This window comes from Schistocerca nitens, chromosome 5 (genome assembly GCF_023898315.1).
Source record: "Schistocerca nitens isolate TAMUIC-IGC-003100 chromosome 5, iqSchNite1.1, whole genome shotgun sequence".
In the NCBI taxonomy this organism is placed as follows: domain Eukaryota; kingdom Metazoa; phylum Arthropoda; class Insecta; order Orthoptera; family Acrididae; genus Schistocerca; species Schistocerca nitens.
The window spans coordinates 566,558,654-566,572,566 of NC_064618.1; the positions used below are offsets into that span (position 1 = coordinate 566,558,654).

Genomic DNA, 13,913 nt, shown 5'->3' on the forward strand with positions numbered 1-13,913 from the left:
ACCCCCACCGAATTTTTCTTGCGTTACCACTGTGCATGTGGTAATAATTTCACTGCTAGTTAACATTTCGAAAAATTAGAGGTTGCTGGACAGAAATGTATTTTATTATACTTAATATTATGTATGTTTTTTGTCAATTCGAAAAATAAAAGGAGTTCAAAAGTTGAAGAACTATAGATCGGTACGCTATCGACGATAACAGGATAGTATGTAATGATTAATGAATTGTTCTATAGTCAAGGTTTTTTTACTCTGTAGGCAATTCCCACATTCAGGTTTACTAAATGCTGAACGATGCTACATGATCTGCTAAGAACTTAATTTAACTTCTTAAATCTAGAACAAAGTCAGTGTAGTACCCATTCTATAGTTAAAATCTGAGTTTTGTTAATGAAAATACTGGCCCAAAGTAGTTTTGATTTGTACTCCAAAAGTCGTTAGTAGTCCAAAAGTCGCCAGATAAGTCGCTAAATAATTTTTGTCGCTAAAAAGTTTTTTTTGTCGCTAAGATGAAGGCAAAAGTCGCCATTTCTAGCGACAAAGTCGCTAAATTGGCAACACTGGTAGCAACTTTTGTATTGCACATTTTTATTTGCAGCTGTGTAGTTTTTTTAGGGAACTTTTCTTGAAGTTTGGTTTCTATACTACTAAAGTAATAGGACACAAGGTTGACCAGCTCATTCAGGTTATCATTATGGCATCTTTACATCTGACTTCTGTGTTTATCTGTTTTGGCTTTGTTGCTGTATTCCAAAATGCATTGTTCTCCATTTTTGAGATCGTATTGGGACTACCTTTGTACTTGCAATGTAATAAAATATAGTCCAAATTGCAACTTCTTTATTTTTGGTTCCGGTAATCAGTTTCGGTCTATAGGGCGTAAGGAGTTGTGACATGTAGCAATAGGTACTATTCAGCATCTGCACGAACCAACTCTTCACGTCGTCTAGAACCTCGCGTCTTAAGTTGGTGTTATAGTCCTAAACTCGTCCCTGAAATAAAAAATTTAGAAATTATTGCTATTTGGACTGCTTTATGTTGAAATTGCTATGCTTTTATTTTATGAGTTTCGTATTTCTTTCTTATATTGTTTCATTTTTTTCTGAGTCCTGCATAAATTTCTTGTATCGGTATATCCCTTTGTGTCTTCCATCCTTTTGGATAAATTATGGTTGAAATAGCTCATGATGACCAATTTTGGTTTTCAGAAGGAAAAAGTGAGATTATTCAAAGAGTCAGTCAACTGTAAATGGAAAAAAATAAGAAGAAAATAAATACTGCAGGTTGAACTACTGTGTATCTGTAGTACGTGTATTTCTTTAATAGCAGAATACTGATTCATGTTAATTGTTCATTGTGGTCTGCGTTCCTGAATTTTATTCTATGGGAGAATTGCTAGTGCAATCACGTAGTGGAATGGACTTACGAAAGATATTTGTATAATTGAAAGTTACTTCGGTTACGGTTATTTTTAACAATCGATTTTTTATCGAGTCGCGGAAAGAAACTCGTTTTATATATGTAACCGGTGTGTCTAAAATTTCCACTACGTAAAATGATTACATCTTTGTTACTAAAATCAGTGAAATTATTTTCTAGTATTTATTATTCTACTTTGTAGGCTTTTCATGTCTCTGATTTTAAAGCGTGAAAAGAATGAAGTAGTACGGTTTACTGTGGCCATCTTTAGACAGTGTTACCGCGCGGGATTACAGAGTTGTATTTTCCCTTGAGGTTGTAGGGTGGAAGTGGTTGAGGTATGTATTTGTTGAAATGTGTGTGCTTTTTGTTTGTATCAAACGTTGTCTTGTCATTTTTGTTGCTTTTATCGTCTGTCACCGATTTAGTTTCTCCACTCCAATAAACTACAATATATATATATACACACTACGTGCGCCATTGTATTCTAGTGAGTTGTAAGGGAAACAGGTGGAGGTAACTGCGTAAGCGTGTATGTTGATAATTGTAAGTGATTTCAGATATTCGATGCGGAATTTACATGTAAGGAAGACTGTTGTCTGTTCGTTGTGTACTTATATGTGTATAGGAACTCTCGATGTGAAAGCCGGGTGAATGTTTGGCGTGCTGTTGATGATGGACGCAAGGTGTGCAGCAAGATTTGAATATTTTTATTTATATTACATTTAGGGCGTAGCATACAAATGATCGTACTTGGATGAAGCTTGAAAGCCGAGAACCATTAACTATTTTTTTTCACATTTGCAAGAACAGTTTCATTACTTAGTGTATCTAATAAATAAAACTAAGAAAACTGTTGATCTCTAATAGGTGAGTTAAAAATTTGCACTGGCCTTTTCCATTGGATTCTTCGTAAACGACTGTTAACTTCAAACATTGCAGAACTTCGAACATTGCAGGGCACACAGGATAGGTTAATAGGCTACTTGCAGATGCAGAATAGGTCCTTATGGCCCATAACAGCAATGTTTTTAAAAAATTGCTGTTAGTGTGTTTCCTGTGATGTTTTTTCAAGCATTTTGTGTCAGTTGCATCTTCCTGTATAGGCCTAAGACATTTTTCGAAATATACTGGTATGTAAACACATGTGATTGAAACTTCCTGGAAGGATGACTGTGTTCTGGACTGAGGCTTGAACCCAGGACTTATGCCTTTTGGGTACTTGTGTTCCACCAACTGAGCTACCTGAGAACATGACTCATGATTGTTCTCACAGCTTTACTTCTGCCAGTACTTTATCTCCTACTTTCCAGACTTGTAAAAAAAAAAAAAAAAAATCTCTTTTGTGACTCTGTAATTTCAAACAAGGGCTTCTTGTCTGTTGAGAAGTTATTGAAGTCAACCAACAAAAGGCAGACACACTGCTATACTCCCAGGATGATGGCTAAAGATGCAATGGGTTTTGTGCCAAAAGAATGAAGGTAACTTTCAATGGAAATGGAATTCTTCATGTTTGCTTGGGACCTAAAATTAGGATGTAAGCCATTCCATGCCAAGTCGTGTCAGAACATTGGTAAAGTTTTACTTTGATCTACTTAATATTTGCAGGGATATAGCCAGTTGTTAAACCTCTAAACACAGTTTTCAGCAGTGCACCCTCAAGTTTTAGGCAGCTTTGAGACGTAATCTCAGGCAATACTTTTTTTGAAAGGGTTGAAACAGTGCCACCCTGTAAAACTTCTTACATGTTCTGATGAGATATTTTGTGATCAGTTATCACATGGATGCTCTGAAACTGGCCGAGAAAATAGCAGTGGTGTTTAGGATTTCAGTGTTCTGGAAGGTGGTGTGCGATTCCGTCATAAGGCCTTTAAACTGCTTTCCAAGAGTATACAAGCTGAGGGCAATGTTGACATTTTTGTAGAAATGTCGGACATTCTTCGCAGACTTTTACAAAAACATATTTGCTGCAAATGCTTTTCAGCGATTTTCACTATTAATGCCTTGCTTTAAACAACCCAAGAAAGTAATTTTGTTTTGAATTGTGAGCATATAAGGCACTGAAAACATAAGATACAGAGGCAGCGAAAATATGACTGTTACACTGGTACTGAAAGTAAATCTAACACATTTTATTATGTTTAAAAATTATTTAATAATGTTAAGGGAGAAGTAAAGTCAGAAGTTGTAATGAGTAGGAATTCAGCTGGAAGGGTCAATCAGTACCAAGTGGTCAGCACTGGTTGCTTGACCATCCCAGAAAAAAATCGATATTCATTGGGTGAATTCCCCCATGTTTGTTCGACTCGACCAATAAATTTTTTTAAAAAATGTTTTTCAGCCCACTAAACATTAGGGAATCAAATATCAGAATTTTCTGAGATGGTCAAGCTGTCAATTATTTTTTTTCTGGGATCACTTGGTATGAAATGACCTTGAAGTATAAAACCTGAAACACTGTAAAAAAAGTAGTAGGCCTATTTCTTCATTGAAGAAGTTGGAACAAAAATTTGGAGTAGTTCAGTCCATCATTACATTGTCAAACATCAGTGTTAGTGTCTTAAAGTCTTTAAATTTGATTGAAAGCAGGATGAATTTTTATCCCAATGGATTTCATTGAAAATTATTCATTTATCTTTCAGGATGGACAGTGAGGTTTCCACAGGTTAAATAGTCAACCATCATTCCTTCTATATGTCATCTATTTTCTTCAGAATCAGAAGATAGAATCTGAATTTTTTCACTGTTGGTGACATGGCACAACTTATCAAAAATTTTCTTAATTTATGCCGTAATAAGAGAATCTGGAATGACGACAGAATGAAATTTTTTGCTGGAAGTCAAGCGATGGGATAAAGTGATGTTCAGTACTGAAAGCATTAATGGTGGTAGAGTGGCTTTCATCTGCAAAGAGGGCATTGAAGAAAATGAAGTGCCACAAGGAGAGAGATTTAAACATGGGTATAGTCTAGCAGGAACTGGAGAAAACCATTTTTGTAAACAAATGAAACAGTAATTCAAATTAAGAGTTAAAATGATGCAGCATCATTTCTGGCCAAAAGTAGTGATAGTAGTGAAGGAAGTACAGGGTGTTTATAAATGAGTTTCAAGGTTTTAACACTTTATTATATTTAATATATTAAATTTAGTTATAAATGAAATGTCAAATGAAAGAGCAACTCAAACAGTTTTACCAAGAAACTTATAAATGTTCAATGTGAGCACCATTTGTCACATGGCACACACAGTCTATAGCCGAATTCTTCCCAAACATTGATAAGTGTGTCTTCAGTGATTGTAGCAACAACTGCTTCAATCTGGTTTCTTAATTCAGGGAGGTCTGGTGGTAGCGGAGGCACGTACGCATGATCCTTGATGAAGCCCCAAAGGAAAAAAAATCACTTGGCGTTAGGTAGGTTGAACGTGGACACCGTGCAAAGCTAGCCCTGTCATTGGGCCCCTTGCGGCCTATCCAGTAAACCCCGACATTCATTTATAAACACCTTGTATGTTAACATCCGACTTTAGCAGGATGGTTTAATGTGCTTTATAAACTAACTTAACTGAACCAATTCAGATTGTTGCCCATCAAAGAGTAATGAGTGTTGGGTTCTAGAACAGCTCGTTGTTGCAGTTACTCTAGCTCCACTGGTAACACTGTCTGGCTGTCAGTATAATTTTCTGTGTGATGTTCAATAGCAAATTATTGAAAGCATTAAAAATTTCAAGTAGCTTGGAGTAAATGTAAGCTTCAGATTCTAAAAGAAAACTCTTCTAGGTTTGACATGGGACCCGTAAATAAACGTCACCAGGTTTGAGACCCCATGGAAACAAACCCTTAAGGCATAGTCCATATCAATTCATGCAGGCTAGGAAACAATGTTACTTCTGTAGCCCCGGATGTTATTGAATGTAGCATATGTTAAAATGAAGGAGTAAGTAAGGAACATGTATTTCTTTTGTTTTCTCCAAAAAAAATTCTGCTCCAAGATACAGCCCTCCAAAGATCACACTGCGCATACCATTTTGAAGATGTGAGATTTGGAAAAAATTTTAAAATGCTGTATCTCTGGAACAGTTCTAGATATTTTGTTGTTTTTTTATTTATTTGAAAGATAATTGCTTTATGGTTACAAAGAAATCCTCCATTTGGACTTTTACAGAAAAGTTCTTTTACTATAGCTTTCTAAATTTTTTGTAATTTATGGAAAAGCATTTTTTTTTTCAAAAATGCCAATCCATAAAATTTTGAATTTTTTTCAGTTGATTAGTACCCTGTAGTTCTACATTCCATGGAAAGGATAGCTACTACTTTTTAAGACTGAACAGGTTTTATAAACAATTGAAATTTTTGCCATACATAAAACCTGTTCTATTGCCACATTATCACCTAACAGGCTCATAAAAATCAAAACCTAGCCTTATTTAACATAATTTTAGTTTTAAAAGATAAGTAAGAAACTCATTTTTCAAGCATTTTAAATGGTTCCAAAATGTATGTGAAAGGAGCAAATTTCAATTTGTACAACTTCTGTGCACTCAGTTTTGTACTGAAATTCGCCAGTCAATGAACTAAACATGGGTTCCACTGCTTCAGTATGTTCCTTTGATGTAGTGATGCCTTCCTGTTGAACCAATAGAAAATGGAGCAGTTACAATCTTCAAAACATTGTGAACAGGAAGTGAGCACTGATTGGGTTGTTGCTGTCCTATAGCTGGAAACCTATATCCAGCAACTGGTCCATGTCTTAGCATAAGTTCACTACAATTTCATTTAACTCGTAACTGGTGTCTACAATCCTGCAATCCACCATCAGTCACACACACATGCCACAAACATCCTCCTTTTCAGGTTATGAATCTGAATATTATCCAGCTGTTTCTGAGGTGTTGGCCGAATGAACGAAATTTCTTCTTTCTTGCTCTTTACAGTGTGTGCAATATGAGTTCGCCCATCACTTTTGAGTCCAAAAATGTGTCTTCTGACTTCCTTTCACAGTAGTAGTTTGGACCATTCTTCATTTTTCTGCTCATGGAATTCTTAGACTTCCTCTTTGGACAAAAGAATGAGGGCTGTGGAAGTGTAAGATTTCAGTAACTCTCATGAAAATCCTCGGCATTTTGAATCACAGCTGTATTTGATCTGGAAAGATTGTTTTGTAGCTTGGTGCTTCACCAGGCCTCCAGTACCATCACAAGGCCCCTTCCTGTGACCGGTAGCACTGTATACTCAGTCAGTTGGCACAAGCGACATACTCAGTTTGAACAGCTGGTAACGATTTTTAAAAATGACAAGGAGCACAGTCAGAAATAATGATGATCACTACCCCTGTTTGCAGTTGAAAAATTTTGTGATTGCTAGCAATGCATGGGCTGAGTCGTCTCCTATGTCATCACTTATAACTGCAACACCTGTGGTCTTGTTTTGAAAATGTGTTACTCTTGTAAAAATTGAAACCTGGTCATTACTCCAACGATACCCTTGTACTTCTTGTGGGGGAATTACATAGGAGTTCTCAGCAAAATTACAGTGAAGCACTAAACATAGTTCTTCAGTCTGTGCACAACCTTTCACTACTGCAATGTGGTGGTGTTGCAATTTTTGCAGATGCTGGGGTGTTACTGCTTTCACTGACCATTTACCAAGTTCATCAATGAAACTGTCAAAGGCAACAGTTTTCTTAATTAGTTTATATTCCTCCCATGTCACATGTGTAATTTCTGCAGAGTTATCTACCACATCTTCCAGGCCTAGTGTCTGCAAAGACAGCCCTTCATTTCCAGGGCAGTCACCACATTCTTGAAACAAACAAGTCTCTTGCTTTACATCACAGACTACTAATGAATTCATACACCCAACCAAGGTGTCATACATCATGTGCTCCAGTAAGTTCTTCAAAGTTACCACACAAAGTTCAAAATTCATGCAGGACTCAAATAGACATCTCTAGGTGGGGTGTTGAACTACCCACTTCGCTCCTAGTGCATAAAATTTTGATCTTCCAATATGTGAAGTTGAAGTTGTATAGTTGCTCTAATAAATTGCAGAAGTTTCTTTAATATTGCAAGTCATATACCTCTTCACTTTCACCACTTTTTGACCTTCATCTGTTACACTTGGTGTCTTTTTTGTTGGCCTTCCGGTGAGAACAGTCCCATTTATCTTCCAAATAGAATGACTGCACTATTTGAACTTGAGCTGCTTCTTCAGTATGACCATAGTAGGGATCTGGTCTTTCCAAGACTCCTTTTACAGACCTCACATTTCTTGATATGTCCACCATGTACTTCGATACTGATGGAATGAGGTTTAAAGTTGTTTTCTTTGAAAATGTGTCTGGGGAATAATATTTAAAACTTGCACTTTTTCACTGTAGGGTGTACAATACTCAACAGCTGAATTGATATTTGGCAAAAGGAGCATCCATCTTCTGATAATGGAATTTGTACTTTGAACAGTGTGGTCAATTTTGCTGTAGTGTATTCATCCATAGCTTTAGTAAATTCTCTGTGATTTCTTGATGCATGACTGGACTTCACTGACATTCCTTAACAGGACTAACACCTGATACAGGGTATTTAATTTTTCCTCTATTGGTGGAAAATCTGTATCATCTCCACCACAGGAGGCTTCACCTTGTTCAGATATTATCATTGTTGTTATTCTCTCAAAACATTTAGAACACAAAAAGTTGTCACTGGAAACCTCTTCACTTTGAAACAAGAGTCTTCTAATGAGAACACTTGTTCCCAACCTGAACAAAGTCTGTTTTTTGTTTTTTTTGTTTGATTTATATATCACTCTTTTATGGATATGAAAATAATCAGCTCACTTCACTCTCCTGTGGCCCCAGTCAGAAGACATTTCAAACAGTCCTTTTCACAAAACACACTGCAACTGTGTCAACTGGCAAATTCCTCACGATAACTCAGAACTCACTGGATGGTCTCAGATTTCTTAGAAGCCTCTTCAGTAAACAAATTAGCACTGAACAACTACAATACAGAAACCTGCAATGAACAACCACAACAAAGAAACTGACAACCAAAGTAAGAAATATCTGGCAAAAGTGAAAGTGTAAGAAATATCTGGCAACAAAGAAAGTGAAAAGAAATAACTGCAGAGACAATGGAAATAAACACTGTAACAAAGAAATTAGTAAGAAACAACTTCAGTTAAAGTTAAAAAAAAAAGATTTTTTAAAAATAAAACCTGTCCAACTTAAAAGTGCAAGCTTTTCTTTACAGGACTATAGTACTACATGGTACTAATCAACAGAAAAAAGTCTAAATTTTCTGGATTGGAATTTTCGAAAAAAAATTTTTTTTCTCTAAATTATAGAAAAATTCAAAAGGTGACAGTAAAAGAACTTTGACAGAGATGTCTAAAAGGAATATATTGTAATCATGAAGCAATTATCTTTCAAATAAAAAGACTCTAACAAAATATTGAGAACTATTACAGAGATGCAGCATTTTGAAAAATTTTTCCAAAATTTGCATTTTCAGAATGGTGTTCGCAGTGTCATCGTTGGAGGCCTGTATCTCGGGGCAGGAATTTTTATTGGAGAAAACAAAAAAATGTGTGTTTCTTACTTACTCCTGAATTTTAGCATGTGCTAATTTCAATAACATCAGAGACTATGAAGGTAACCCCCCACCCCCACCTGAAGTGATACGGATTATGTGTTAACAAGCTTGGAATCTCTGCGGTTAAGAAACCCACCCTAGGCTACTGTTGCACACCTCTTCGGGCAGGGCCCCTATGATATTGAGATTTCTCATTTTTAAAGAAATCAATAGTGGTTAAGCCGCTATCTACCATAACAATAAATTTGTATCATTTTTAATTGGTACACTCATGTTTCACGTAAACCATGTAGTTGTTGTTGTCTTCAGTCCTGAGACTGGTTTGATGCAGCTCTCCATGCTACTGTATCCTGTGCAAGCTTCTTCATCTCCCAGTACCTACTGCAGCCTACATCCTCCTGAATCCGCTTAGTGTATTCATCTCTTGGTCTCCCTCTACGATTTTTACCCTCCAATGCTAAATTTGTGATCCCTTGATGCCTCATAACATGTCCTACCAACCGATCTCTTCTTCTGGTCAAGTTGTGCCACGAACTCCTCTTCTCCCCAATTTTATTCAATACCTCCTCATTAGTTATGTGATCTACGCATCTAATCTTCAGCATTCTTCTGTAGAACCACATTTCGAAAGCTTCTATTCTCACGTAAACCATATGCTAATTTTGAATGTGAAGGATTTGAAAGTGGCTTCTTACTTTGCAATATTACTCACGTGCTACTGTAATTCCAGTATTAAGTTTAGCATAATGTAAACCGTATGCTAAACTTTACACTGGAATTAAAGTAGCACGTGAGTAATATTGCAAAGTAAGAAGCCACTTTCAAATTCTGATTAACGTGAATTCTTTTTGAAAAACTATCACACACTGCTATGAACTTCATCAAAATTTACACATACGACAATGGTGTAACACTCGATGGCACTTCCTAGAATTGGTTTGCAGCTCTTCTGCAACAATTTTACTTGCATGTTATCTCCAGTGCCTTGGTAAAGTGCAGTTAAATTTTGAAATTTATAACTAGCTTGATTCTGTAGTTACCACAGCAGGAAAACTGGCTGAAATACTTAATGAGACACAACAAAAAAAATGTCGTTTTTTGTACTTGTCAAGTTTTTTGATTTGAGCTCACTTTATGTACATTAGGAGACCTGATTTTACTTTCCCCTGACACATCTAAACAATTCTAAAACATGGTTTAATTTGTGCCAGTGGATCATGGGTGTATTTTCACTACTTGTCGTCATTGGGCCTTATACTCGTATCCCAAAGAAAGCCGGTGTTGACAGGTGTGAAAATTACCGAACTATCAGTTTTATAAGTCACAGCTGCAAAAATACTGACAAGAATTCTTTACAGACGAATGGAAAAACTGGTAGAAGCTGACCTTGAGGAAAGATCAGTTTGGATTCCGTAGCAATGTTGGAACACGTGAGGCAATACTGACCCTACGACTTATCTTACAAGATAGATTAAGGAAAGGCAAACCTATGTTTATAGTATTTGTAGACTTAAGAGAAACTTTTGACAGTGTTGACTGGAATACTCTGTTTCAAATTCTGGAGGTGGCAGGGGTGAAATACAGGGAGCGAAAGGCTTTTTACAATTTGTTCAGAAACAAGATGGTGGTTATGAGTTGAGGGGCATGAAAGGGAAGCAGTGGTTGGTAAGGGAGAGAGACAGGGTTGTAGCCTATCCCTGCTGTTATTCAATCTGTATTTTGAGCATGCAGTAAAGGAAAAAAAAAGAAAAATTTGGAGCAGGAATTAAAATACATGGAGAAGAAATAAAAACTTCGATGTTTGCCGGTGACATTGTAATTACGTCAGAAACAGCAAAGGACCTGGAAGAGCAGTTGAACGGGATCGACAGTGTCTTGAAAGGCGGATATAAGATGAACATCAACAAAAGCAAAACGAGGATAATGGAATGTAGTCGAATTAAATCAGGTGATGATGCTGAGGGAATTAGATTAGATGATGGTCGAAGTAGAGGCTATAAAATGTAGACTGGCAATGGCAAGGAAAGTGTTTCTGAAGAAGAGAAATTTTTTGACATTGAGTATAGATTTACGTGTTACGAAGTCGTTTCTGAAAGTATTTGTATGGAGTGTGGCCATGTATGAGTGTGAAACATGAATGATAAATAGTTTAGAAAAGAGAGTAGAAGCTTTCAGAATGTGTTGCTACAAAGAATGCAAAGATCAGATGGGTAGATCACGTAACTAATGAGGAGGTACTGAATAGAATTGGGGAGAAGAGGAATTAGTGGCACAACTTCACTATAAGACAGGATCGGTTGGTAGGACATGTTCTGAGGCGTCAAGGGATCACCAGTTTAGTATTGGAAGGAAGCATGGAGGGTAAAAACAGTAGACGGAGACCAAGAAATGAATACACTAAGCAGATTCAGAAGGATGTAGAGTGCAGTAGTTACTTGGATATGAAGAACTGCACAGTATAGAGTAGCATAGTGAGCTGCATCAAACAAGTCTCTGGATTGAAGACAACAACATACATTGTCAAACCAAATATAGTTTTTTTAGGTGGTTAGCAACATGGTCTGTCTAATGAAAATGGTAAAAAGAGTTTACAGAAATTAGTTTTTCTGTAAAAGTGGATTGAAAAATACCCATTTCTGGCATTTTTATGAAAATTGTCAACTTTGCCCTGTATCTGTAAATTATTGGTAAGTTGTAAGAGAATGAAATGTAGTGTTCTAAGCTGTTCTGATGGTTAGTTATTGACTTTCGTTCAACATTAGCTTTATGTGCGATTCCATCTGCATGCTGAGTTAAGTGAGATTTCTTAACACTCGAAACCTAATACGAGAGAAAAGGGAAATGCAGTTTAGAATCGTATATAAAGAGTATTTCGTATTACTAAAGGATAGCGATAAAAAAGAATCCTAAGTGACTGGAAAATAAGAAGTCTAAGAAAAACTTCAACTAACCTCCTTGTTGCATGCTTGGCAAAAAATAATTTTCCCATCTGTTGTATAATGTGGAAAATCTTGCAGCCACTGCCTTATATGAGTAGACTTTGAACTATCTGTTTTCGGCATGCCGTAGTATTCTCACACAGAAACTAGAATTTATTTTGCACTTAGAACGTCGCTCGCTACACAATGTACTGATTTGTTTTCGCTGGGAAAAAGTGAACAATGACCTGTTTTTTTTTTTTTTTTTTTTCCCTGCGGTGCATGGGAGCGGTAGGGGAAGTACTGTACTCGTTGCTGGACATATGGAATCTACCGGTGCTTCAGATGAAAACATCTCACTACTGGCAAATTATTTTTCGAACCGGAAAATTCACGTATAATACCTTTCACGAAACAGAGTAGTTTGATAGGACTGTCTATACACAGCAGCGAGAAAATGCACGCAGGGCAGTAATTTAGCTATAGAGGGCGTCTACGATTAACATTGTGATTTTTTAATCCGTGCTCAGCTTAAGGCCTATGAAACCGTTTGTTTGCGAAAATACACAGCTGGCCAGAATCCTATGAACGAAATATTTTCAAATATAACATTTAGTACGCCCATGTTTGATTCTAATGTGTAACTCAAATCTTTGACAGGTTCCCATTCGCTCACTGAAGTTAAGCACTGTCGCACTCGGCGCGTACTTGGATGGATGACCATTCAACCGTGCCGAGTGCTGTTGGTAGTAAGGCAAGCAAAGGAATTGTAAACAGTCTCTGACGACCTTCGCCTTCGACGAGACGTAAAGCCCTAAGTTTACTTCCTTTTTCTGATCTTTGAAAAGACAAGAACTCTGTCAGATTAACGAAATAGGTACTTTTTAGGATTTTGATGCCGAAATAGGCAAAAGTAGGCGTCAACGTCGAAATACGCAATTTTAGGTCCTATAGAACTAACGGTTTTCAGTTTAGTTAGTCATGAAACGCATAAGTACAAACTTATATGCAAATTGGAGCTTAGGAAAAAAAATAGGTTTTAACCTAAAGATCCATAATCATATTTTTTACATATGAATAATAAAACACCTATAAAGAGTATTTGGTATTAACAGGGATAGCGATATAAAAAGATAAAAAAAGACCGAAGTGTTAGGCAAATACGAAGCATGAGTGCATATCAACTAGCCACCTTGCTGCATGCTGGGCAGAAAATATTTTTTTCCATCTGTCGTATAGTGTGGAAAAACTTGGAGCCACTGTCTTATATGATGAAATGGGCACTTTTTAGGATATTAAAACCGAAATAGGCAAAAATAGGTACTAACGTCGAAATAGGCTGTTTTAGGTCCTATAGAATTAACGCTATTAAGTGTAAATAGTCATGAAACGCATAAGTACCTATTTTTATGCAAATAGGAACTCGGGAACAAAATAGGTTTTTACCTAAAATCTGCGGTCAAGTTATGACACACAAAGTTTTGTGATTATTAAACACTTAGTTCCGGAGATATAAAAATCTAAACTTCACTTTTTTCGTGTGGCTATTATTTTGCCTGACTTCACTTTAAATTATCTATATGAAAACTGCTCATGAAATATTTTTATTACTCCTAGTAGTAGAGTGCAATGAGTTGTAAATGAAACCTCAGTTTTGGTTCCTTCAAGATAATGTTGATGGAGATATTGTCTCAGAGTTGCCAAAAACTCGGACACACACTGTTTAAGCTGTGTTATGGGGTAAACAAATGACTGCCTCCAAAAATTCTGAATAGATCATGAAACTTAACTACTGTCTATTGGGCACATGGGCTAATGTTGATGGGCCATTGCTTGCCAAGAGGCAATTCCCACATGACCGTCAGATTTTTCTCAAATTTTTGTGAACATTTCCACATGGTCCCATAAATGTTGGTAAGATTTCACAATTACTAGTGCAATACTTGCAGAGATAGTCATTTGTTTGACCACATAGTGGAGGGTGAT

General features: G+C 36.5%; 1 protein-coding gene across 2 annotated transcripts in view; it reads left to right on the forward strand.

Moving 5' to 3' along the window:
• The first annotated feature begins 1,628 nt into the window (after positions 1-1,628).
• The window catches only part of LOC126259211 (piwi-like protein Siwi), a 151,100-nt gene continuing 138,815 nt past the window's right edge, over positions 1,629-13,913 (forward strand). Inside the window, exon 1 of one of the 2 annotated variants that reach the window (XM_049955808.1) lies at positions 1,629-1,757. Coding sequence is in view for 1 of the 2 variants with exons in the window: in XM_049955807.1 (XP_049811764.1) it covers positions 2,074-2,105 (32 nt within the window). In the remaining variant the exon portion in view is untranslated. Of the gene's footprint in view, positions 1,758-1,971; positions 2,106-13,913 lie in introns of those variants that run through there. The other variant, XM_049955807.1, reaches the window with a different exon arrangement.